At 40.7% G+C, this 25922-nt stretch overlaps 1 protein-coding gene across 1 annotated transcript in view; it reads right to left on the reverse strand.

The window, feature by feature from the left end:
• Positions 1-2601: 2601 nt before the first annotated feature.
• ppfibp2b (PPFIA binding protein 2b) overlaps positions 2602-25922 on the reverse strand; it is a 114694-nt gene continuing 91373 nt past the window's right edge. The window contains exons 13-27 of the mRNA XM_034195855.1: positions 25731-25813; positions 25505-25572; positions 24222-24287; positions 24016-24076; positions 22836-22980; positions 19753-19785; positions 19084-19219; positions 18854-18973; positions 13605-13755; positions 11899-12010; positions 11727-11815; positions 11377-11499; positions 10885-11010; positions 10621-10809; positions 2602-3255 (exon numbers count right to left, since the gene is read on the reverse strand). Of these exons, the coding sequence (XP_034051746.1) occupies positions 3112-3255; positions 10621-10809; positions 10885-11010; positions 11377-11499; positions 11727-11815; positions 11899-12010; positions 13605-13755; positions 18854-18973; positions 19084-19219; positions 19753-19785; positions 22836-22980; positions 24016-24076; positions 24222-24287; positions 25505-25572; positions 25731-25813 (1646 nt within the window). The 3' untranslated portion in view covers positions 2602-3111. The remainder of the gene's footprint in view (positions 3256-10620; positions 10810-10884; positions 11011-11376; positions 11500-11726; positions 11816-11898; positions 12011-13604; positions 13756-18853; positions 18974-19083; positions 19220-19752; positions 19786-22835; positions 22981-24015; positions 24077-24221; positions 24288-25504; positions 25573-25730; positions 25814-25922) is intronic.

Raw genomic sequence — 25922 nt, forward strand, 5'->3', positions numbered from 1 at the left:
CACACACACACACACACACACACACACACACACACACACACACACACACACACACTACCTCACCAACTCTTATAACTGTAATGACATTGAGGGAAATGATGATGAGTTTCCTTGGCTTCAGTCTATACCAAGTAATCCCTTTTGCAACATGCATCACTGACTGGAGTGATGCATGTTTCTGCTGAACTCAAACATGCCATGTCGTATTTAGAAGCTAGCGGAGCGCAGCCATGGCATCAGGACAACATGATGGTGAGGATGGTGAGGATGGTGATGATGAGAATTATGATGGTGATGATAAAAACAGGTTAGTGGTTGAAGCAGGTTACTCAGACATCTGTTTCGCTTTATGGAATGTGTATTCATTTGCCTTTTAAGATGATTTATGAATAGGGAGACCCCGAAAACAGCACATGTGTTTACTTCCTGAAGTTTATATAGTTATGACATTTATTTTTTTAATGAATCAACTTTACACACGTGATTTTGTATTAAATGGTTTGAATCATTGACACCTGTAAGCTTCCTTTACGGAGCAAGGTTTTATTTACAATAAATATACTATTACAGCGTATATGAAAATGACAGTACAAAATAAACATGCTAGTATTTGTTCTGCAATGACATACAGAAATGAAAATATTGCACAACGTTTCTTAACCACATGACAGAATGATGCTAATGAACTAGCGCATATAATCATCTGTTGCTGGTGCACAAATAAAATAAAATTACTCAATACTTTACAAGAGATATTTTTATTAACTCATTTGTTGTGTGGAATCTAGAGAGATGGTGATGAGTTACATCATGGCACACGTTTGGGATGGAGGTCGGCGAGTGAGGTGTCTGACTGGAATTATAATCAAATAGTTAAAGAGTGGAGATGAATTGTCTCATTTTACCCGTCATGATCGGCAGCAGTTTATCTTGGCATCCCTGCCTCTCTTCACTAGTAAGCAGTGTTGGCCAAGTTACTTACAAAATCTAATATATTACATATTACTTATTACTGTCTTTTGAAAGTAATAAGTTACATTACAATATTACTGTCTCTGAAATGTAATGAGTTACACTACTTTTTAGTTACTTTCACCAAAATAACTGCAAAAGAATGGCTAGGTATTTTAAATGCTAAAATGTAGTTTAGTGCAGCTCATTATACATCCAGTGAAGGGCGATGTGGTATAGCATAACAACTGTGTAGGCCATTAAGGCTACTAACAACTTGTATTACACGGCTTAGTTGAATACTGGATTCTGATTGTAGCTTCTTAACATGTGACACGTTGTTAATACAGCAGTACAGACCACTGTCAAGGACTATAATGAAGGTTGCTAAGGAGGATCAAGAAAGAGAAAGGAAAAGAGGTTAAAAGACGGAGCGCTGGACGTCAGATAAATCACCAGAAGAAGGCAGACAGGAAGTAAACACTAACAGGACACGGAATGGGCTCTGTAGTGTGTTTAGTATATGGCCGTGTCCAGGCCCGGTTCCAGAACAAAATGACTCAGGGTGCCTCTGAGATTACAGGGGGCCCAGCAGTAGCAGGTTTACGTGAGCAATAGTGGCCGGCAACAGCAATGAAAAATAGCATTGATGGTCCCCAATGAACAGATTATGGCATTTGCTATGTTTTGAAACCAAGCAAGTGAGAACATTTCAAGTTAAAAGTGCAATCCTGAAATATGTCATATAGTCCAAAGTGGACTGTGGCAAAGAAAAGCACAAAAGCTTCAAAACTGTACTGATACAACAAATGAGAAGATATTGTAAATCAATGCAAATATGATTTGAACCAGCTCATGGTTTGAAATGGCAAACATTGAAAAGCAAAAGTATTATTGAAACCATGTACTAAATCATCTCTTTGGTCCCATCATATACTCTGGGAAGAGAATATTTACTGTGCTTGAAAACTGGTATCACATCATCATGTGAGGTTGACTTTGTGACCTGGAGAACATTTCAGCTGCAACATTAGCTCGTTGATAAGCTTGGGATATGAGATATTTTTGTAGCCATTCGTGGTGAAGGCATCTGTGCTATTGTATGCATTATTTTTGACCCAACATTTCTACAGGCATGGCAGAATATGGCACTATTTTCACATGCATATTCCCTTGTCTATTTGTATACCACGAGCTGCAAGATGACCGGCTTACCCCACTGTACAGGCGGGTACTTGTTTAGATATACCTGGGCAGGCTCTGTTTTGCCGTGGTATCCTGGCACCTGCGGGACGCAGAGGGGCGGCATAGCTTCGGGCGACGAAGACTGCTGCTCCGGGGGCGAGGGCGGCGAGTCAGCCGGGAGTAAGCTCGTGTCCACAACGGAGGGTCACGTGATGTCCCCATCTGGCCTGTTGCTACTGTCTGCAGTAGATGCAGTGTTGCTGGCGTTTAGTGATGGTTGCTTTAACCATGTTCGTATAAATGATTATCCACAGATGTGTGTCACTGCTGTGGAAGCACTTTGGAAATGATGCACGCGCAGCGGAGCAGGTCACGCGCACCTGACACAATTTGTTGCTTGTATTTTTCGCTCCGTTCTCTTTTTTGAATAGAGGGTGCATAACATTCAACTGCCCCGAAGATCCCGACGCGAAGCCTGAAGGGTAAACACCAGGTTTACTAATCTACCCGCACAATTTGTCTCCGGTGTCGGAATGTCTCGCTATGTTAGTACATTCTTAAAAAACAAAACACCATTTAATTTCGGGTTAAAATGCGTTACTGCGCATTGTAACGGGTAATATATTACCCACATTTAATTAGTAATGCGTTACATTACTTCGTTACAGTAAAAAAGTAAAAGTAATATATTACTGTAACTCCGTTACTTTTGTAACGCGTTACACCCAACACTGCTAGTAAGGCACAGGGTGGGGTTCAGAGGAGCAGGGAGGAGGAGGCTGAGGTATTATTGGCAAGCAGAGAAAGCCGAGCAGAAGCAGTGACGGCTGATGGTTGATAGAAAGAGCTTTGGTAATGTTGCTGTCACAACTGTTTTCTTGGCAATTGATCATCTCTGCTCTCGTCCATCCCAACCCGGGCCCTGGGGCAGTCTGACTCTCGGTCCAGGACTGCGCTCAGATCCATGAAGCCAGCTTAGGGCTGCACCTGCACTTCATCGTTCACTGCAGGCACTCCTGACCGAGGCAAGGACAACTCTATTGGACACACGTAGTCTTTGGATTCATCTGGCCGTCTCCTCCTGAGATGAGTCAAGTTAGTGAAGCCCAACTTCTTTGGCTGCAAATAAAAGAGAAGAAAAAAGGACATGACGTTCAATCTTCACTGTTGGGAAAATACTGAATGTACTCTTCTAATATCAGAGTAGCACATGATAACAAAGGCCCTACATAGCTGTGTACGTAACAGGATGTACAGTATGACTACATAGAAGAAGCTCATGAGACAATGTGTTGAACACATGATAGCTATGTTCAACGATTAAACATGATGACACGGCCCCTAGGGCAGTGGTTCTCAAGAAAAATAGTCAGGCTCAGTGGCGGCGCCAGAGATTTATTTTGGGGGTGCTGTGGGGTAGCTTGACGTTTCATAGAGGGTGCTCAAACATTTAGGGTTTCCCATTAATGTACCGGTCGCTACAGAGGAATGTTCTACTGCAACACTCCCCACACATATACACAGTGTGACAGTTACAATGAAGGCTCGAGGCATATAGGTGTAAGCAGGGGTAAAGTGCTATTTTTATAGGTGGTGTGTGGACCTCACATAGGGGGGTCCGGGGGCAAGCTCCCCCGGGAAGATTTTTTTTTAAATATTGAAGTTAAATGCATCAATCTGGTGCACTTTGAGAGCAACATGAAGAGCTCTATGGATACATCTCTCAACACCCAGATGAAACAGAACTGTTAACAGATTTACTTTTTCTTTATGGATATTTTACAAATCACTCTTTTAAACTTTATACTTTATTCTTGTTTTACTGTCATATAGTATTTCATACCTGTTTTTCATTTATTCTCTTATTTTTTTATAACTATAATGATCATTATAAACGTGTGAGACCCACTGAGATAACTTAGACTAAAGTTAACTATCTAAACACTGAGAGAGTCCTTTAGCTCACTGAGCCTCTCAGTCTCACAGGAGAGGACTCTCCTCCACTTTGTTGTTGAAAAAACTCCTTATATCCGTTAGCGTAGCTCGCTAGCACCAGAAGCTAACAACAACGATCTCCGGTACCGGTGCGTTCTCTCTCTCTCGCAAGCTTTAATGAAACACAGAGACCCAGACGTAATAATACTGTACTGCATCATATTATTTTCTAATCAATCATTTTTCAAATTATGATTTTTTTTAATAGCCATTTTTCCTCCTGGTCTCTCGCGCCCCACTTTGAGAACCACTGCCCTAGGGAGATAGGCATATGACTGTAGAGAGATAGGCATGTGACTGTAGAGAGATAGGCATGTGACTGTAGAGAGATAGGCATATGACTGTAGAGAGATAGGCATGTGACTGTAGAGAGATAGGCATGTGACTGTAGAGAGATAGGCATATGACTGTAGAGAGATAGGCATGTGACTGTAGAGAGATAGGCATGTGACTGTAGAGAGATAGGCATGTGACTGTAGAGAGATAGGCATGTGACTGTAGAGAGATAGGCATGTGACTGTAGAGAGATAGGCATGTGACTGTAGGGAGATAGGCATATGACTGTAGAGAGATAGGCATGTGACTGTAGAGAGATAGGCATGTGACTGTAGAGAGATAGGCATATGACTGTAGAGAGATAGGCATGTGACTGTAGAGAGATAGGCATGTGACTGTAGAGAGATAGGCATATGACTGTAGAGAGATAGGCATGTGACTGTAGAGAGATAGGCATGTGACTGTAGAGAGATAGGCATGTGACTGTAGAGAGATAGGCATGTGACTGTAGAGAGATAGGCATGTGACTGTAGAGAGATAGGCATGTGACTGTAGAGAGATAGGCATATGACTGTAGAGAGATAGGCATGTGACTGTAGAGAGATAGGCATGTGACTGTAGAGAGATAGGCATGTGACTGTAGAGAGATAGGCATGTGACTGTAGAGAGATAGGCATGTGACTGTAGAGAGATAGGCATGTGACTGTCATGTTAATTGCTTACGCAGGCCTTAGCTAATCTGAACCAAGGTCAGAATACTGCTTTGAACCAGTATTCTCTCATCTTGTGACTATAACACTCTCTTGTATACAAGGCATGTCAAGGACTCTATTCGGAGAACTATGTGTCCCATGCAACCTCTGTGTGTGATGACTACTTCCGTTCTTGCAAGGATAATAAATATATGTATCCTGATATTGAAGCTAAAGCCGGTGACGAGTGATATTTTCCTAACATTCACACACAGCACTACACACTTTGAATTGAACCGTCCTAGAATTGGAAGCAGTGGGAAGACACTTTAAAGTGCCTGGGAATCAGTGTGGGGGTCCAGCGCACCTCTCAAGATTACAGTCCACAGTCCGTACTTGGTCTGACTATCCGGTACCCAAGCCAAGTCCCTACAGACTTAAACATTTACTGTACATAGTACAGTATATGTGAATACATGTAGATGTATATAACTACTTTATATATTCTTTTATACATATTTTTCATTGAAATATCTGTACATACAGTATGTTCACTCTGTGTTGCATAAAGGGGCAATAACTTGCATTTAATTGTGCAGCTCTGTATTGTAAAGATTCTAATAATTGTTGAACTTCGGAACTCGGGACTTAGCTGAAACCAAAAAGCTAAATGGAGACAAAACGTTGGACTTCAATTCACACAAATGAATTCTAATGTTGCTCTATGTCTGCTAAATCTTTGCTTTAACTGTTGCCATAACAATTTGTAAAAGTCATTATATCTCAATGTTGATTTTTACATCTTTTTGAAGCCTTAACCTGATGATATTGGTGTAATGCAGTTCCAGCAGTACTCCTTTCCCTGGCCACATCAACCAGCTCTGACTGGGGGATCCCAAGGCGCTCCCAGGCCAGAGTGGAGATATAATCCCTCCACCTGGTCTTGGGTCTGCCCCTTGGTCTCCTCCCAGCTGGATGTCCCTGGAACACCTCCCCAGGGAGCCCCCCAGTCATGACCATCTCTTCATGACCATGAGTGAGAGTAGGAACGAAGATGGACCGGTAGATTGAGAGCTTTGCCTTCCTCAAAACGGTGCGGTAAAGCGACTGCAGCACCCACCCCGCCCCATCTCAAAACCTCTGGCCACCTGAACAGTTTCTTCCCCTCCGCTACCGGCCGCATCAATAAGACCCGCCCCCCCCCCACTGACACTTTACCTCAGCCACATCATAGACTCTATGCATTACATTAATGCACACAATGTACAACAATATCTGTTTTATTTTCTTATTACTGCAGATTTTTTTTTTATTCCATTCCATTGCAATGTAAATACTGTTATATTTATATTTTACTATATTTTTTATTATTTTAAATATTTTTTCTAGTTCTCTATCTGTGTTTTAATTGTTGTTTTACTTTTATGTATGCACCACGACACCTAGTCAAATTCCTCGTAAGTGTAAACCTACCTGATCTCATGTTCGCGGTCATTGTGTCCTCACTCGAGAACAAGACCCCGGGATACTTGAACTCCTTCACTCGGGGTAAGGACTCATTCCCTACTGTCAAGTCCATCGGTTTCCTACTGAGAACCATGGCCTGAGATTTGGAGCTGCTTATCCTCACACTCAGCTGCGAGCACCAGTGAGATGAAGCCATCAGAATCACATCATCTGCAAAAAGCAGCGATGCAACCCTTAACCAACCCAACTTCAGCCCCCCTCCCCCCCTCCCCCACGACTACACCTTGAAATCCTGGCCATGAATATCACAGCATGATTGGTGACAAATACTTACTGTGTACATGCTTTTTTACATGGTAAATATTAATAATTGGCTTAATTTGAACATTAAGATGTGAATTATTTGGATTTTAAAAATAATAAGGAATTGAATTCTAATATTATTATATAAGATTATAGAGGAAGATTGACAGCAGAAATCTGTGTGTTTCATGTAACCACAGTGGTGTTGATTCAGTGATCCCAGGCTTTTATAAATGTGTCCTCTCACTGTTTAATGCCACTGTAATTTGATCACAAAACACACACACAGTCTTAGATCAGTGGGCATGCTTCTCTTCAGCCCCTCTGCTGTGGCTCCCTGTAACTTTGACGTGGAAATACATAACGGCTATTTTTATTTTTTTGCAAAGTGGACAATATTTTGAAAGGATCATATTCTACAATAAAATGTAAATGTTTTTAACTCAAATGCATCACATCCTACCTCGTCTAAGCCCTGGCACACGGGTGACCCATCCTGAGTGTCCGACCCCCGCATGCTCAAAGATCTGAGCATAGCAAATCTAATGTTGTCTTTGAACCACTGCTGATATTGTTGTTGCTCCTTGGAGCAAGGCGGTTAACAGTCGGAGAATACACAAACAAATGATTTATTAAATATGACAGCATATTTTCTTGACTTAGAAAACAAACGGGAAATTGTTCAGTGTTATGTCCCTCTTGGTAAAGACCATAGAACACAGCAACATGAGAAAAGGAACACATTGAGAACATTAGTTCACTCGCCTGAGTCTGAGTCAGTGAACAATACTGAATGGACAGCGCTGTTATGAAGATACTGACAGCTGTATGTGGCGGAGTCATAATTAAATCCAAACTGAACTATTCATATATTTACTCTTTTTCAAATGTACTCTTGCAGCTATATTATTCAGACTCAGCTCTCTGAGCTTAAGCTTCTTTTAAATGTTGATAAAACCAAGGTAATGCTATTTTCAAAAGCTAAAAAGACACCAGAGCCTGTTTTAGATATTGTTACTATGCAAGGACAAGTACTTGAAGTAGTTACCAGTTATAAATACCTAGGTATCTGGCTTGATGATTGTCTTACTTTTAAACTTCATGTCAATAACCTGCTTAAAAAGCTGAGGGTTAGACTAGGTTTGTTTTTCAGAAACAAGTCCTGTTTCTCTTTTGAAGCCAGGAAAAGGCTCTGTGACCTTTTTACCTGTGCTGGACTATAGTGATCTGATCTATATGAATGCACCTGCCTATTGCCTGAACATGTTAGATGCCGCCTATCACAGCGCACTGAGATTTGTCACAAATTGTAAAGCACTTACTCATCACTGTACCCTGTATGCCAAGGCAGGTCTGCCTTCACTTACTGTAAAGAGGCTCAGTCATTGGTACACGTTTATTTATAAAGCTTTGTTGGGTAAACTCCCGTATTATATCTGCTCTCTGATAACACAGAGAGTTGCAAGCAGCTATTGTCTGAGATGGCATGATGTGGTATTGTTAGATGTGCCAAGAGCAAGGACTGTCTCAGGTAAGACAGCTTTTATGTGCGCAGCTCCACTTGCTTGGAACAGTCTTCAGCAAGAATTGAAACTGAGCAATCTCATTCCTCTGCATGTTTTTAAAGCTAGGCTAAATGAAATGCTCGTTGATACTATGGGCACTTGTAAATGTCTATAACTATGTAAATGTATCCTGTAAATATAATGTATGATGTCCTTTATTGTTTTATGTTTCATGTGGAACCTATATGCTGCAGGTCTCCCTTGAAAAAGAGATCTATGATCTCAATGGGACCAATCTGGTTAAATAAAGGTTTGAAATGAAATGAAATGAATATGTTTTTGTATTTGCAAGTTGTCCATTTAAAAAAAAAAAATGTATTAGTCATGTGCAGAAGAACAGGCCTGCAGAGTTCTATTTTCTCAAGTATGCCTACACATGCTAGTGTATTTTTCTCCTCCTTAAAATAATTAGGTATTTTCTTTTGTAATAAAACTAGTAAGTTAAATTGCACAGAAGAAAACACACAATAACAGTTTTCTTTATTGTCATTCTATAAATTCATAAACAAACTATAGTTTTTCTTGGTATATTCAAACTTTACATAAAACATAATAAGCTGTTCTCAAATTATTTTGTTACTGTTCCAGAACATTTTTGAATTAGTGGAAGAGGGGGCCGAATGGCAGTTGGTAGCAGGCCCGGACTGGCCATGGGGAGCACCGGGAGGTTTCCCGATGGCCTGGCCTGTTAAGTGGCCTGCTGGCCTGAGGATTATTTTTTGTATGTATTGTGAACGCAACGCTGCGCAAATGTGGGTCTGACTCTGCCTCACAGAGGGTGACTGGCTGTCTACATGATGTGGCCTGCCGACATGGCCACTTTCATACAGATCATACACTAATGCCCTCGATTGGTCTCTGTGTGTCATTAAGCTCGGGAGGGTGTGTATGTGTGCGAGCGAACGAGAGAGAGAGCGTGCGCGCACCGGTTACGTGTATTGTTGCTGTTAGCATCTGGTGCTAGCTAGCTGCGCTAACGGATATAAGGAGCTGTTTCAACAACAAGGTGGAGGAGAGTCCTCTCCAGTCAGACTGAGAGGCTGATAACTACAGCTCAGGTGAGGTAAAGGACTCTCTGAGTGTTTAGATAGTTAACTTAGTCTAAGTTCTCTGTGGGTCTCAAACGGTTTGGTCACCATTTATGTAAACACATATTTCCATTTGAAGGGGGAGTGATTAGTAAAATATGCATGAATAATACAAAAACAATTTTTAACTAGGTGAAAAAAGGTAAGATAAACTTTTAAAACTTGTTGAGAGCTAAAACTAGTCTTTGCTGCTGCCTCAAAGAGGAGCAGAGGAGAGGAGGGAGACAGGAGAGGCTGGTTCAGGAGCACAGACACACTCACAACTATAAATGAACCAAAAACAAATAAATAAACAAGTTTCAGTGTTTTTTTCATATTGGATATGGTATGTTATTGGTTATGGCCATGTTCTTATGATTTTATGATTATTTAAATGTATACAGTCATGTTTCATATAGATCTAGTCTCTTTATTTCCCCCTCAAAGTGCACCAGATTGATGCATTTAAGTCCAACATTTAACAAACAAATCTTACCGGGGGAGAATGCCCCCGGACCCCCCTATAGAATTTGAGGTCCACCCCCACTTAAAATATGTTCACATGAATAGATTCCTAAATAGATTTTTACATTTTTTTAAATAGTGACCCATGTCCATATGTTTATTCTGGGGTAGTAGATTTAAAGTTTAGGGCTATCACTACGGGCAGCAAGGCTGTAAATATTGACAAATAAATCCAGAAAAATGGCACAAAAAAAAACTGGTAGTGGCCTGGCTGGGTGTATAATTCCCGGCCTGATTTATTGTCCCAGTCCGGCCCTGGTTGGTAGTAAAGGTTGCTGACCCCTGTCTTAGAGGTTTTTCTCTCCAAGTGTCCAAGTTCAGGATTGGATCAACATTGTTGTGTTATGGTGGATTATTCTGCACAGAAGGACCCACAGTTTAAAGCACTCCCATACTTCAAAGTAAGTCTGTGATAGCAGAGAATGCTGTCAGAGGCTTAAACAAACTTTAGAGGCTCGGAGCTTCAATTGTGATGACACACCCAGGTCTTACCTCGGATTAAACTGCCTTTTTTCAGGATGCAGGAAGAGAGGGGCAAGTTCTTCATTTTCCATTCCAAACTGTAAACTGTTGCTCGCACATGCATTATATTACCTTGACTTTAGCTGTGATGCTGAGTGGGGTGTTCCCCACTGCCTCCGTGTACACCTTCTTCTCGAGATGAGCCTCTGCTCCCACCAGGTTGTTAAAGTTGGTTGTTAGGTGGCGTCTCAACAGTGTTTTCTCCGGTGGGATGTTTAGCAGCATGGCCAGCGTTTCTGGGTTAAACCGAGGCTCCAACATCTAGAGTAAAGACACATTTAGGAGGCTTTCTGGAGCATTTCCTTAAACTACAAACAAGTGATATTGTGCACTCACTAGCAGCCCTCCATGCACGCCACTGCCCCTCAGGTTCGGAGCGTACTCTGCCAGGTCCACAGATCTTAACCACTCCATGACTCTGTGGTTGGACCACTGGACAACCTCACTTGGAGCCAACTGGTTCTGTAAAACACACACACACACACACACACACACACACACACACACACACACACACACACACACACACACACACACACACACACACACACACACACACACACACACACACACACACACACACACACACACACACACACACACACACACACACACACACACACACACACAATCACAAACACACACAGAGACATGCACACACGCACACAAACAAATATGCTCAAATTTAACAAAACAAATGAACAAGTAGAATAAACACTGTAAATTAATATTTCAAAATATCATTTAATAAAAGTGTAAAGTCTTGATTGACAGCCAGAGTTGTGTTGTTTCCAAACAACACGACTCTCACACAGCAAACACACCTACCTGATTGCTGGGCCTGCGTTTGAGGCAGTTGGAATTGAACTTGTTGACATGAAGAACATGAATGGCACTCTTGAGGCTGAGGTGATGCAGCTGGCTGGTCACTTTAAGGAATAACAATTCATTCTGAAAAGAAAAGAAGAAGTACAACAAAGAAAACAGACAAAGAGCATTTAGTCTCAGTATAAAAGTTACTGGTATGTTAACTTTAATCCATAATGCAAACATGTGTTTCAAATCCTTGTGTTATCCAGAAAATAAAGCAGAATTTGATGAATCCTGGTTTACCTTTAAAGCAATGTACCAATCAGCTGTTATTCGATCAAACATTTGATGAATATTGAAAAACATACCACAGTGAGGAACTGCAGCATCTGCCCATCAACTCTGCCTTCATTAAACTGGTCTTTGTATTGAGGGAGCCCGATGTCATCAAGCCAACCTTTGAAACATAAAATATTCCGTTTTAATGTAAGGCAACTTCAGATTCATATTTTATTATGAGTGTGTGTTGTAAGTGCGTACGAGTGACCCAGATGTAATCGAGCTCTGCAGACTTATCAGGCTGTTTGCTGCTGATCGTCTTGATGGCCAATTGGAGCTTTTTCCTGTGGAGCGGATTCTTTATCGCCGGCTCCTGGAGACACAGCGACGGAAAACATGTCTTCACCTTTTGAGAGATACTTAAAAGTAGCAATACTAAATTGTTTAAATATTCTGTTCCAATAAAAAGTCCTGCATTCAAAATCTTACTTAAGTAAAAGTATACAAGTATCAGCATCAAAATATACTTAAAGTACCAAGTAGTTCGAGCTTTTTAAAGTAACTTTATATACCGCTGCTGGATATCTTAACGATTATTATAAGTCAATGTTTATTTAACAGATGATTCATATTTTGTGTTAGCTAATATTCTGAATATGTAAAGTAATTCAAGCAAAAATGAGATGGAGTATAATGTAGCATAAAATAAAAATACCAAGTAAAAGTACAACTACCTCAAAATTGTACTTAAGTAGGACACTTGAGAAAAGGTACTTCGTCATTTTCAATCATTGAATATTAATTATTAATTATTGTGGTTTTTGAATTCCTTATTTTACCTTTACTTTACCAGGATAGGTCTCATTGAGATACAAATCTATTTTCTAAGAGAGTCCTGGCCCAAGATAACACAATCACAATCATAACCCAATCACAGTCAGAACAAGACCAGCCAAAGCATTTACAGACCCAGCAGCCTGCTTCAGAGTCATTTCGAGTCACTTTGAGTCTGTTTACAGAAACCAGCTGTTAACGCTATCAATGTGAGCCAATTTAGACACTTAAGTATTACAGGAATGCACCACATCATAAAACATAAAAATGTGTTCTTTATATATAAAAACTAAATACATGTAGTGGAGTAAAAGTACAATGTTTGCCACTGAAATGTAGCAGAGAAAATAAAATGGTAAAGTACTAGTATTTTAAAGACATGCTTAAGTACAGTACTTGAGTAAATGCACTTCGTTACATTCTACCACTGCTGAAATCCTAAAGATTCACCTGATAAAGAAAAAAAATGAGTGTCACAATTTTAGTTTTGTCTGTCTAGCTGTGGTTTTATTTTGAAATTCTGTTCTCCCTGTCTCTTGTCTTCCTTCATGTGTTTGCCCTCCTGTGTCTGATTGTCTCATTGTGTTCACCTGTTGCCCTTGTGTTTCTGCCTCCTCTGCCCAGCTGTGTCTTGTCCAGTGATTACCCTTCTGTGTATTTAGTCTTGTCTTGTGCTCCATGTCGGTTCGTTCTCTTTCCTGTCATATTTTGTCACTATCGGGTTTTGTCTGGATGCTACCTCGTGCTACCTGTTTATAGATTCATGGTTTTTGTTTTGTTTTTCATTGTCAACAGCTTTTTGTAATTAAAGCTCGCCTTTTGTTACACTCTGAATCCCGCTTCTCCTCAAACTGCATTTGAGTCCTAATAATTCCGAATCCCGACAGAGAGTGAATTAACTAATTATGATCCTGGTGACATAGAAACAGAGGCTAGGGGTCTAAGGTGAGCAATCTGAGCGTGATAAAGGAGGTAAGCATCATGGATCAGCCAGGTAGGAGCGAAACAGATTTGACAGGCTGAATGGAAGATTATTTGTGAGGTAGACCAACAGATCCAGACAGATGCATTAATTATGAAAAATGCAGCATACACAGTAGTTGGTCTGCATGTGTGTGTGTCTGTCAGTGTACCTTCTCTATGTCTTGCATGGTGGAAGACAGTAGAGTATCACCACTGGTGACCCAATGGCAAGCGAGGACGCCATACTGGCCGAGTCCAATTTCCTCCAGCCAGTCACACACCTGCTCTTTGCTCCACTTACAAAAAGGCATCTTCAGATCTCTGACATGGAAAAAATAAAAAAAAGATCAACAGAGAATTATGTTTAAAGATTAGACTAATGGACCTGGAGCCACATACCGTTTTAAAGTGTAGGACTCAAGCTAATATTAGCCGTTTTGTGTTCCAAAAAAAAGCCCACAATCGAGTGTGTAGCGGAGTGCTCACTTTGTGAAACATTAACCTGTTAAACCCAGAGCCTGTTTTTCAGGTCTCAGGCTCGAAAATGACATTCCCAGAACAAATGACCATATCTTCCCTTCTAAAAGGGTTAAATTAATAATATTTTTTCTCAAAGCAAGATTACACCTGTGAGTTGGATGTAGAAGTGTCAGAATCAATATAGATGTTTTTATTTTAAAGTAAATTCAGATTGAACATAGTAAAACAAATTCAATTATTGTTAATTACTTATAGTGAAAACCACCCTTGAATGATGGGATGGTAGACTAAAAGCTTTAGGAATTCAAACTACAACATATAAGTACCCTGTATCAAGATTGATGCAAAACAAGTGAAATTATACCCTTTTAGAGAGATTTAGCAAAAAAAACCTATCTCTGGCCCCCCCTTGTTCGATTTTGCTGACTGACATCTCTTTCTAACCGTCAGAGCCAATGGAATAGAGGGGACCTCCCACATACTCCTTATTTGGTAATGTGTGTGTGTGTGTGAGACTGCCGCATAGCCAAGACCGGAAGCTGCGATAACTCTGTTGGCTACCATTAGCAGCTAACTTTTACTCTCCGATTTTTACATAAAAATGGAATTATGGACTATAAATAAAACAAATTATTACCCAGAAACATTATCAACCTATGGATTAACCGATTCAGCCGCGGTTTTTCTCGTTTTAATGCCATTGAACACGTCTTTTGATCAGATTGACAGCTGGGTCATTCTACAGAAAAGGTGGAATCTGGGTGATACAAATCTGCTGAAATATATTCCTTCTAAAAACATCTAAAACCTGTTAAATAGCAATAACTAACTCTTAACTTGATGAATCCACAACAAGTAGAGCTTAAAATATTTTTTATTATTTTTATACTTTATACAAAGCTTATTTGTATAGGAATGTCACTGGTGTTACGTGTTTCCAGGAAGAAGAGTAACACTAGTGACGGTAACACCAGTGACAATTTGGAGAAAACACTACCATTTTAACAAAATGGCTGCAATGTGTCAGACCAAATATGGCTTCAGTCAATATCAAAATCGTTTAACTCTTTAACAATACATTTTCCCATTCAAATGTTCACCCCTAGGGCTATGCAATGAGTAACACTAATGACAGACTTGAAAGACGCATGTAAAATTTGAAGATAAAATGACACCTTTAACAAACAAAGTAAGAAGTATCTGACTTATGTCTTTGTCCACTGCACTGCCTCAAATGATCTCTTGTTACAGGAGGCACTTCAGAGACAGTACATTACTTCAAAATAAAAGCATTTTGTGTAGCAGTAACACCAATGACGTAATTTTGGGTGACTGACATTTATTTGATATTATTAATAATAATTAGAGTTTATTTTTTACCATTTCAGTGTTATATTTAATGCTTGTAATGTTATGTAAATATCAATTAGATTTATTTATTGAAAAAATAATCTTTTAAATGAAAACTATAGGCTCCACTTCCATGTATGATCAAAGTGACAAGGCAGTTCCTTGAACTTGACATTTTAAATAAATTGCAATTTACGTATAAAACCATTTTTTATTTATTTTTGATTTAGTACCATTGCAAAGACAATCTCTATTTATTCAACATATATAATGAATGTGAGTATTAGGTCAATGTCATGTATTTGTGTGTCTGCAAAAGTAAGTGACAGAACTTCCACCTTTTCTGTAGAATGACCCAGCTACGGTGAGAGGATCTCCCGTAAAAGCAACGTAAAGGTACGTGTTGTGATGTCTGTGTTTGCTTCCCCTCTCGCGAGTTCGGATCACTTAGTGATGATATATATACCTAAATGATCTGTGGAACCTCAGCTTTAATCAGATATATTGTATGTGCAGCTACGATAAGTAATAAGGGTATCTTTTATCTTGAGTTCTGTGCCAAAGTCCGTTAGCATTTTTCGCTCAGGGGTCATTTAGATGCTTCTTATGAGACTTGTGTTTTTGTTTTGGTAAACATGGTTTGTATCGTCAGTTAGCTGAGATTATTCCCGTTAATCTGGTATAACACATTAATAGGTTCTTAAATATTAAGATCCCCTGAGACCAGTAGCGTGGCGTGGGGAAAAAATTAGGGGAAGCCAATAATACGTCCTTTCTTTTGGGTCGGGGGTGTGGTGGTCAATGTAATAACGTAACCAGATGAGTGATTACAGCACCCGGTATCATTTTACACACATTTGTATCAGATGCAGGACTGTTAGCCTGTTATCTAACCGACAGGTCCGCACGCACTCTCCAGCCCAAACTCTAATAAGCATTCATTCACAAACTAAATCAGGAGACCTTTAACGTTTTACGTCTGATTCGCTCCTTTTTTCCTCGCTGTACACAGCTCCAGTTTGGGCATTGGCCTGTCATCAGATTGTATTTGTTGTTGCTGCTGTAGCGGAAGTTTAATACAATTATTTTTGAGTAAATACTCCACATCTCCACCCTCCATAATTGCACTTGCTTCAGTTGCTTGCTGCTTTCTAACGGCGGTGAGAGTGGTGCAGTGACGCTATCTATCTTCCATCGATTCGATTTATGATTAGAAAATGATAAAAGTAGGGTAGACATGTGGATATTATCCGACTTAACAAAACATGCATTTATCTAACAGGTTCGTTTTCCACTGACCTTATTTCAAGCTATTTTCCAAAATTCTATGGAGAAATCCCATTGCTTTTTTGTCGAGGGAAACCGAGCGCAGCTTACTTCCGGGTTTTAGGACGCGTCACTGCCACACTAAATTGATGCGATTGTGAGGCAAGGGAAGCCAGCCGCCTTGGTCTTCCCTTGGCATGGCCCTGACTAATCACAGGTTGGCAGGGGCATGACATGAGCCTCATCTGATTGGTCAATCCCTCCATTTTTTTTCACCAAGGGAAGCCAATTTCTGCTGGCCTCCTCTCGCAACAGAGAGTGCAATCTACTGTTTTACCATAACATGTAGAGGGGCGCTGTTTCACTCTTTGTAAAATACTCAATGAGAATGGAGGAGAGACGGGCCGGCAGCAACACACAGCACAAAAAAATTACCGAAACCAAACTAAGTGTTTTTATTTATTTATTAAAATTATAACTACAATCCGAAAAAACAGGGGAAGCCTGGCTTCCCTTGGCCTCCAGGAAAACGCCACTGCCTGAGACACAGTGTCGTGAACAAAACAAAAAAAGGACCCGCCGAGGGAGTCATTGGGGCTTAACAGGTTTTAAGAGGAACATCCCAAACATTGAGAGTAGAGGCTTCCAGTGCTCCCCTGAAGTCTTAGAGTGATAAACATTTGAAAGAAAAGCTGTTGTGTGAATGTCATTGGTTATCCAGGCTTCCTAGCATCTCTAGAAACAGCTGAATAATATCTGAAAGAGGGCAGAGCCTAAGCCCAGGATTTCATCAAACATATTATCTAGACAATATCACTGCTGTTGTATGACAGATTAGCTGTGCCCCCTCGACTTTTTCACCATGAACACCTACCGGAATGTGTCTGAATGAGTTCACTGCTCGGTTTGACAGCACCAGGACAGTGATGTAGGGAGATCAAATTCACACTCACCGGGAGCAACATCCAGTGTCTGTCCGGATGATCTGCTCGATCAAAGTGGCTTTTTGCTCTTTGTTATGAAGGACAACTTACAGACACGTAAAAAAAAAGTGAAAATATTTTCAATTGGATGTGCTGCAAAAAAGGCGAGTGTGGAGAAAAGACCCCGGCGGTCAGAAGAAGACGCTATGTGAACATGGAGCCTTACTGGAGGGCTACGGGGCTTAACAGGCTAATAACTGTTCATCCTCAAGGTCTTTAGAAGGCACTGACCAAATTTGAAACTGACAGATTAAAACTGTCGGATGTGTTTTGTTTGTATACCGGCTGAAAAAGTCAAACAAATATGCCAAAAAATCACACTAAATAAAAAAATTCTAACTGGCCGAATTCTTGTTGGTTTTAGAGAATGAATACCGTATCAGTGATGCAGAAAATCTGATCAAGCGTACTGTTTTATGTTATTGTTATTTTAAAGGAAGTTACATTGTACACACCTTTTTCACTTTTTCCTCCCCCTACTAAGTGTGTATTTAGTTGTATTATACAGTATAATAGTCTTCTCTGTGTATTTCTCCACATTGGCTCTCAAAAAGAAAATCCTACAAATTTGCATGGAGCATACATCAATAATGTGCTATATTTTTCATCAGTATGATGTTTACTTGCATATGAAGTGCGGTAAAATTCCTTCCAACCCTGATTTCCCCACTTTGGTCGTTTTTGTGACTGATTTGCTAAAGTGTGTTTTAAACGGCTTGTATAATGCAGCTTTAACAGATTCTCAGTCTGTTGGTACATATCCCAAATAATAATAACAAATTGATTCAAGTGTTAGACCCAAATGCAGTTCTTGAGTATAACATTTAAATCTGCTGCATCAAGTTTAAAGTTTAAGAACTGCATAATGTGCAATTGTCAAGTTAGAATTAAATTGGAGGCACAGATTGCATCGAGTGTACTTCAAATAAATAACATTTTACAGGAATACTACATTTCTTCCAGTATTCCTTTCTTATTTGCATTATAAGAAAAATCAATATTGTAACAAGGCATAACTCAGTGGTCATTGATCGTTTTTCATGCTGTAGAAGAGGCAGGTGATGCACCTATTATTTATGAGAACATGCATGGAGGCTCAGGAAGGAATCTGGGTAAACAGAGAGACCTAACAACCACCTTTACCCATTACTTTAATCAGGGGTTTTATTTGTGTCAAGCCAGCTAAGTCAAAGAAACCCTGGCTCTGTTTAACAGGCTTGTTAAACATGTACCTCCTTCCAAACATACACAATGCACCAGCCTTATTTGTTTTTACTTGCTTCTCAGGGATCCATGAAAAAAAAATCTATATACTGTATGTAAGTATAAATGTGTTATACCGTGGGTTCCCTGAACGGGCCAGTCTTGGTCCAGCTGTAGCTCGGAAACCCCCCCTCTTGAGCTCTCCCAGCTCGGGGTCGTGACCCTGGGCAGGACTGCCTGATTGGCTGTGACGCATCCTGGGGACAACAGAAACACTTTGTTTTAGGGGAAATATATCCCTGAACGTCACATCTGTGTGTGGTGTCTGTATGTATATATATATAACAGAGAAGTCTTTAAAACATACTTCCCCCAGAGTTTCCTAATGCCTCTCTGACTCTTCCTGTTCTCTGGTGAGACAGGAGATTGCTGTCCAGAGTCCACTCCAGAGGAAAGGGGGGACTGATCTGACAGAACACACTCCTTAAGTTTTTCTGGTTGATCTGCCAGACAAAAACACAAAAAAGAACAATGACCCTAGAGTTCAAACCACACTATGCCATATGGTATAATCAACAGATTTCTTGGAAACGCTAATAATGTAAAGCTGCACATTCATAGTTTTGATATTTATAGTAGTGGATGGTAAACTTTTTGGCAGATTCCACTGATTCAGGAAGTGTTTTAGTCTTCTCTATGTTTGGTTTATTTGTAAGAGAGATCTGATAAACACAAAACACACTTCCTGTCATGCACCAAACAGCAGGAAGGTTGGTAAGAGACAATGCATGCAACCCCTAAATGTTGCTTTATGTCTGATGGGATATGGAAACATGATCGTTTTTAGCCGGTTCCTGAAATATTTCAATTGATCGATTGATGACCAATAAAGTTGTTCTGAATGATCCTAGCCTGCACATTCAGTATCCATCATTAGATGTTATTATGTTAGACAGAAATGTATGCATCCTTTCTTTGTTAATACAATAATGCATTTAAGAACTGACAAACACTGGGGTTCAGATGCAATACCCACCAATATCACAGTGGTCATGTTTTCCGGGGGATCCTGTGGCAGAGGAGGCACAGTAAGTGAAGTGAAAAAAGCAGGCAGAAATATTGCAATACAAGTCTACAACAATATGTGCAGAAACACAATATACCATTTTTTTAATTAAATGTTTCTCCAAAACAAATGTCATCACATCACTGTTGGGGGAAATACATAACGGAGGATACATCAGTGTATCCTCGGTTATAGCTCCTCCAGAGAGCCTCCTCTCTCCTCTACATCAGTGTATCCTCGGTTATAGCTCCTCCAGAGAGCCTCCTCTCTCCTCTACATCAGTGTATCCTCCGTTATAGCTCCTCCAGAAAGCCTCCTCTCTCCTCTACATCAGTGTATCCTCCGTTATAGCTCCTCCAGAGAGCCTCCTCTCTCCTGTACATCAGTGTACCCTCGGTTATAGCTCCTCCAGAGAGCCTCCTCTCTCCTCTACATCAGTGTATCCTCGCTTATAGCTCCTCCAGAGAGCCTCCTCTCTCCTCTACATCAGTGTATCCTCGGTTATAGCTCCTCCAGAGAGCCTCCTCTCTCCTGTACATCAGTGTACCCTCGGTTATAGCTCCTCCAGAGAGCCTCCTCTCTCCTCTACATCAGTGTATCCTCGGTTATAGCTCCTCCAGAGAGCCTCCTCTCTCCTCTACATCAGTGTATCCTCGGTTATAGCTCCTCCAGAGAGCCTCCTCTCTCCTCTACATCAGTGTACCCTCGGTTATAGCTCCTCCAGAGAGCCTCCTCTCTCCTCTACATCAGTGTATCCTCGGTTATAGCTCCTCCAGAGAGCCTCCTCTCTCCTCTACATCAGTGTATCCTCGGTTATAGCTCCTCCAGAGAGCCTCCTCTCTCCTCTACATCAGTGTATCCTCGGTTATAGCTCCTCCAGAGAGCCTCCTCTCTCCTCTACATCAGTGTACCCTCGGTTATAGCTCCTCCAGAGAGCCTCCTCTCTCCTGTACATTAGTGTATCCTCCGTTATAGCTCCTCCAGAGAGCCTCCTCTCTCCTCTACATCAGTGTATCCTCGGTTATAGCTCCTCCAGAGAGCCTCCTCTCTCCTCTACATCAGTGTACCCTCGGTTATAGCTCCTCCAGAGAGCCTCCTCTCTCCTCTACATCAGTGTACCCTCGGTTATAGCTCCTCCAGAGAGCCTCCTCTCTCCTCTACATCAGTGTATCCTCGGTTATGGCTCCTCCAGAGAGCCTCCTCTCTCCTCGATCCTTGATCCTCGATGTGCATTGAGAGAAGATTAGATGTATTTCAAGATGGTGTGCAGTGTTGCAAAAAGTGCCAAGTTGAATTGCAAATTGGGTGCAGAGCTGACAATGCGTTTCGAGTTTTGGAGATTTGAGCTGAAGTTGTGTGCTTTGAGTATCAGTTTAAATAATGATACTTTATGTGTAAATTAAAACTATAAGCACTTGCTTGATTTGCTCTTCCTGGGAGTGAAAGTACGCTTAGTGAAGCAAAGTTGGAAGTCAGGTTGCATCTTTGTTTATTTACTGTGGATGTCTAAGCTATTTTAACGGCATGCAACCTCATGCTTGAACTCCTCGCCATCTCGCAGCCCTCTGAATCCACTGCTTCGAGCTCTGCTCATGAGTGATGAAGAAGTCCTTTAATCTCAATTTTGAGTTGCTTGATGCCTTTTTATAAAAATAACTGACTGGAAAATATTATTTCAGTCAGACAACTCACGTGTTTCTTTAACATGTTTATTAGAAGCAGCATAGTTGAGTTTGGCGTCTAGGCTCTGGTCTCATCACTCCACAGATATACATAGCACCATGAGTGATGATTAAATAACTAACCCCCGAGCCTACAGGTGGAAGCTGGGGTGGTGGTGGGGCAGCGAGCAGCAGCGACGTAGAGGTAGCTGCAACATTGTGCAACGATAGCAGCAGCAAGCAATGCATGGAGAGAGATCTGGCAGGTTCAATAGAGCGGCGTATTAAGGAGACTCTGTTTGGTTGGTTGTAGAGTGGCAAGGGGCGTTATGTATGAATGCAGCATAAGTGCTCGAGTTGACTGCCTGAACTAGCTCGCAGGCTTCGCCCCATTTCAGTCAAAAGAGCTACACGATTATTTATAATCAGAGCATTAATTGATTTAATTTATGCAAGTAGTAGGAAGGAAGCAGTAGGAGTTCAAAACGGGCCTTAAGACCCTCTTCTTTCAGCAGGCCTTCCAATAAACTTTGAGCATGGTACACCTGGAGTATTGCCATGTTTATCGCTATCTCCGACTTTTATCTTATTTTTTTATTTTTTATTATTATTTTTTTAATCTTTCAAATTGTATCAGTGTCCTTTGCTGTGAAGCGCTTCGAGATTTGTCTTGGCAGATGAGAAGCGCTATATAAATTAAATGTATTATTATTATTACACTAAAGGGTCTCTCCAAGGACACATCTCCCCCTTAGCCTCAGTGGTATTTTAATTTGGTGGTTTTAATTGCACTGCAAGAGAGTTACCAAAATTGAGGCAAAGTCAAATTAGTATGTAGTTCTTAGAGCAGTGAAAAATTAGGTTTGAAAAACGGCACATTTGCAGAAAACAACAAGCTTTTTAAAAAAATATAGGTGTCTTTATTGGAGGTGCTGGCACGGACGTAGGACAAGAGGTGGAGCTGAGATTGGCAGAGTTGAAGCTGCTAAGGTATGAGCATGCAGATGTAAAAGACTCGAGGAGACGAAGACAGATGACCTGCTAACAGAGGCCGCCAAAAGGAGAAGGAGATTGTGATCCCTTTGGCCGGTCTTGGATTCTTCAATGAGGAAATATCTGGTAGTCAGAACACCGGTTCCACATTTTATTTCCAAAGTCTTAATCACATTTTAAGTCCGCTTAGATCAAGTATTAGACTTGTACATTGTTTTCATTGTTCTTGCATACGGCTCAATGTCAAACTTACTCTGACAGACTCGACTCTCAACACCTTTCATTAAAACATTTTCTTTTTTCAGAAGTAGAAAATACTGAATTTTCCAAATTGTGACAGGCAGTAGACAAAACACTGTATGATTTAAAGATGTATCAGTGATGAATGGAAAAACTCACTGAGACCGTAGTCCTCCTGCAGGACAGGAGACAAATACTCTTCTTCTCCCTCTCTGTCGCCATGCTTCCTGGCTCTCTGCTCTCTCTTATTTATCATGAGTTTCCCCGGCAGAGTCTGGTACTTGCTCAGCTCCATGTGAGGATTCTAAAGAGTATATAACAAAACCAGTGTGTCATTTGTCTGGTCTCGAACCACATTTCAAATAAATGACCCACATGTCTGTGAAAGTATAGTAACAGAAGTGAACTAGTCTTTCATGCAAGATCTCACAATTCACTGATCCCTGCTTCGAAAACAAAGATACAATGATATTCTGGTATTTATCTGCTTCAGCTATGGGATGTTTTAAGCGTATTGAACTGATTTGAAATATAACCCCTTTATATTTCCATAAAGGCTGGGCAGTCTCATTTAAATGTCTTTCATAAGATAACAGAGAGTTAAAGCCTTTGATTTGTTACATGGAAACATCTGGGAGGCAGCCATGATACCGAGCACAACTGTCACTTCAAGTGGGGATTGGCCCTTTCTGTGTGTGTGTGTGTGTGTGTGTGTGTGTGTGTGTGTGTGTGTGTGTGTGTGTGTGTGTGTGTGTGTGTGTGTGTGTGTGTGTGTGTGTGTGTGTGTGTGTGTGTGTGTGTGTGTGTGTGTGTGTGTGTAGTCAAATATTGGCTCAGATCAGTCTCAAAATAGATAAATGCTGACAGAAGGATAAACAAATGTAATTTGCGTAAAACCGCTTTTTGAGAGTGAATCTGATTTTTGAGACTCTCCTGACGTCGCTAGATTCACCGATGCATTTTTCTAAAGAGGGGAGTGTCTGTAGCCAATCAGATGTCTGCTTCATTTTAAGCTAATCACATGATTGCATCCTCACGAGGGGTGTGCCATTGAACCACTTCCGCATTAGAGTAACTCTGCTGACTGCCTCATGGACTAATAAAGAGAAACACGTACAGCTCTGAGTTAGCAGATCAGCATTCACGCAATCACAGATTAAAAGAACATGAATGTTTATTCTTTATTTATATGTATCTCAATAAATATATCTATATAAATATATAGTTTATATTAATGCAATAGTCTTTCTTGATGATAACTTAATTATCTTGTAGAGCTGCCGCAAAAGATATGGTGGTTCAAAAAAGGCTCATCTATGAAATATATATATAAACCAACCTTTTGTAATGATCCACTCTGCAATTCTTCAAGACTGCTGGAAAGCAACCTGCGTTGATGCCTTGAAAGTTAGAAAATAATAAATGGATGCCACCATATCACTTCTTGATTTCATATATTATGATGACTGTCTAGAATTTGAGTCCATTGAAAGCAAACAAAAGTCTGCGCTGTTAAATAAACGAACATAAAAAGTTTCGACTCACCATGACCCATTACAAAAGCTTGTTTCCCCAGTGGACACCAGTGATGTGTCCAGAGAGTCATGGATACTACAACAAATGGCACACAAAGGTTCAGATGAAAGGGATTACATGACATGTCACTTGTTAGACGCTTTTATCCAAAGCGACTTACATTCAGTACTGTGGACAAACCCCACAGGAGCAATTTGGGGTGAAGTGTCTCGGGGACACAACGACATGCTGGCCCAATCCCAAACCACTCCCTCGACCCTACCCCTCCGTGACGGAGTGAACTCCGTCTGTAGCCACACTCGCAGCTCAACGAGGCTCCCTCCTGTCAGATGGAGGGAGTAAATACAGCAGCAAGCTTTGGGACGGCCTCCCCTCTCTCCGGCAGAAACAGGAAATGCCGTAACTGTATGTAACAACGGTTTCAAATCAGCATCTCTTAGACAAAAAGTTTAAATGAATAACTCAAATAAAACTCCAAACATCTTTCATTGTGTTACTTTTTTGTAAAGCTCTTTTAGTTTTAAACCAGATGTTTATAAGCTAATAGACTTAACTCCGCGTGAACGCGCAAGCGGAGGGGTAGGGTGTAGGGGGCGGTTTGGGAATGGGCAGATGACTGCAGTGGGACTCAAACTTGCTACCCTCTGATTCAAAGTTCAGTGCACTATCCACTGAGCCACAGCCTCCTGGGATAGTTTGGATGTTTTAAAATGTGTAGTTCTTTAGTGTATCACCTCCAGCAGAGTGATTGAAACTAGATATGGGTGGCTGGAAAAGGCCCCTCTTGATTTAGGAGGACGATATATTTAGAATGTTTTCACTGCTTGTCCTTGACATCAAACAGCCTTTTCAGTCCCACAACAAGGCTGCACTTCCACACCAGGGCTGTGTGATGGTGAGGTCAAGCAGTGAACATTGTTTACATATGTGTACACTTGAACTTTTTTAGAAGGACCTTTTCCTTTGAAATAACATTACATGTCATTTAGCTGACCCTTTTATGCAAAGCAACAAGCAAACACTTTCAATTCCTACAGGAGCAATTAGAGGTTTAGTATCTTGCCCAAAGATCTGGAGGGACTGGGGATCACTGACCCTCTGATTCCAAACCACAGCCACTCCTTTTGTAAGTGAGACACGTTTCGTCCACAGCAGTACATTGCTGAGCTCCTGTGCTCTAGCTGTCTGTTTCTCTTAATTAGTGGAGTGCTGACCGCCATCGATGCTAGGTAAAACACTGAAATGGATAAGCAACTTGTGAGATGCTGCATGTGTATTTTGAGTGTTTATACCTAGAATCAAATCCTCTCTGGTAGGGGGAAGAAGATAGCACAAATGGAGAAGATGACAGCGATGACATCTATGCAAAGGCAAAACACAATTTAGTTCATTTACTTTTGTAAATGTGTAGGGGGGTCCATTTTCAGAAAGCCGTTTTACAGGACATGAATCCTGTAGGATGATATGCAAAGTGAATGGAATGTAGGTTGGAAAAAAGTTTATACTTAATCTTCTTACCTGTGACCTGACAATATCAGAGTGTGCTTTATGTGTGAAGGCTCTGACTCCTGAACTGCCACTTAGATCCACATCACTACTCCCTGGTTAAACACAAACTTGATACATCAAAAAACACAAAGAAAACCTGTATCTTACATTGTACTTCATCCAAACCTCCTATTGCACAAGAGAACATGATGTCATTCTTAC

The sequence above is a fragment of the Gymnodraco acuticeps genome, unplaced genomic scaffold (genome assembly GCF_902827175.1).
Source record: "Gymnodraco acuticeps unplaced genomic scaffold, fGymAcu1.1, whole genome shotgun sequence".
NCBI classification, from domain to species: Eukaryota; Metazoa; Chordata; class Actinopteri; order Perciformes; family Bathydraconidae; genus Gymnodraco; species Gymnodraco acuticeps.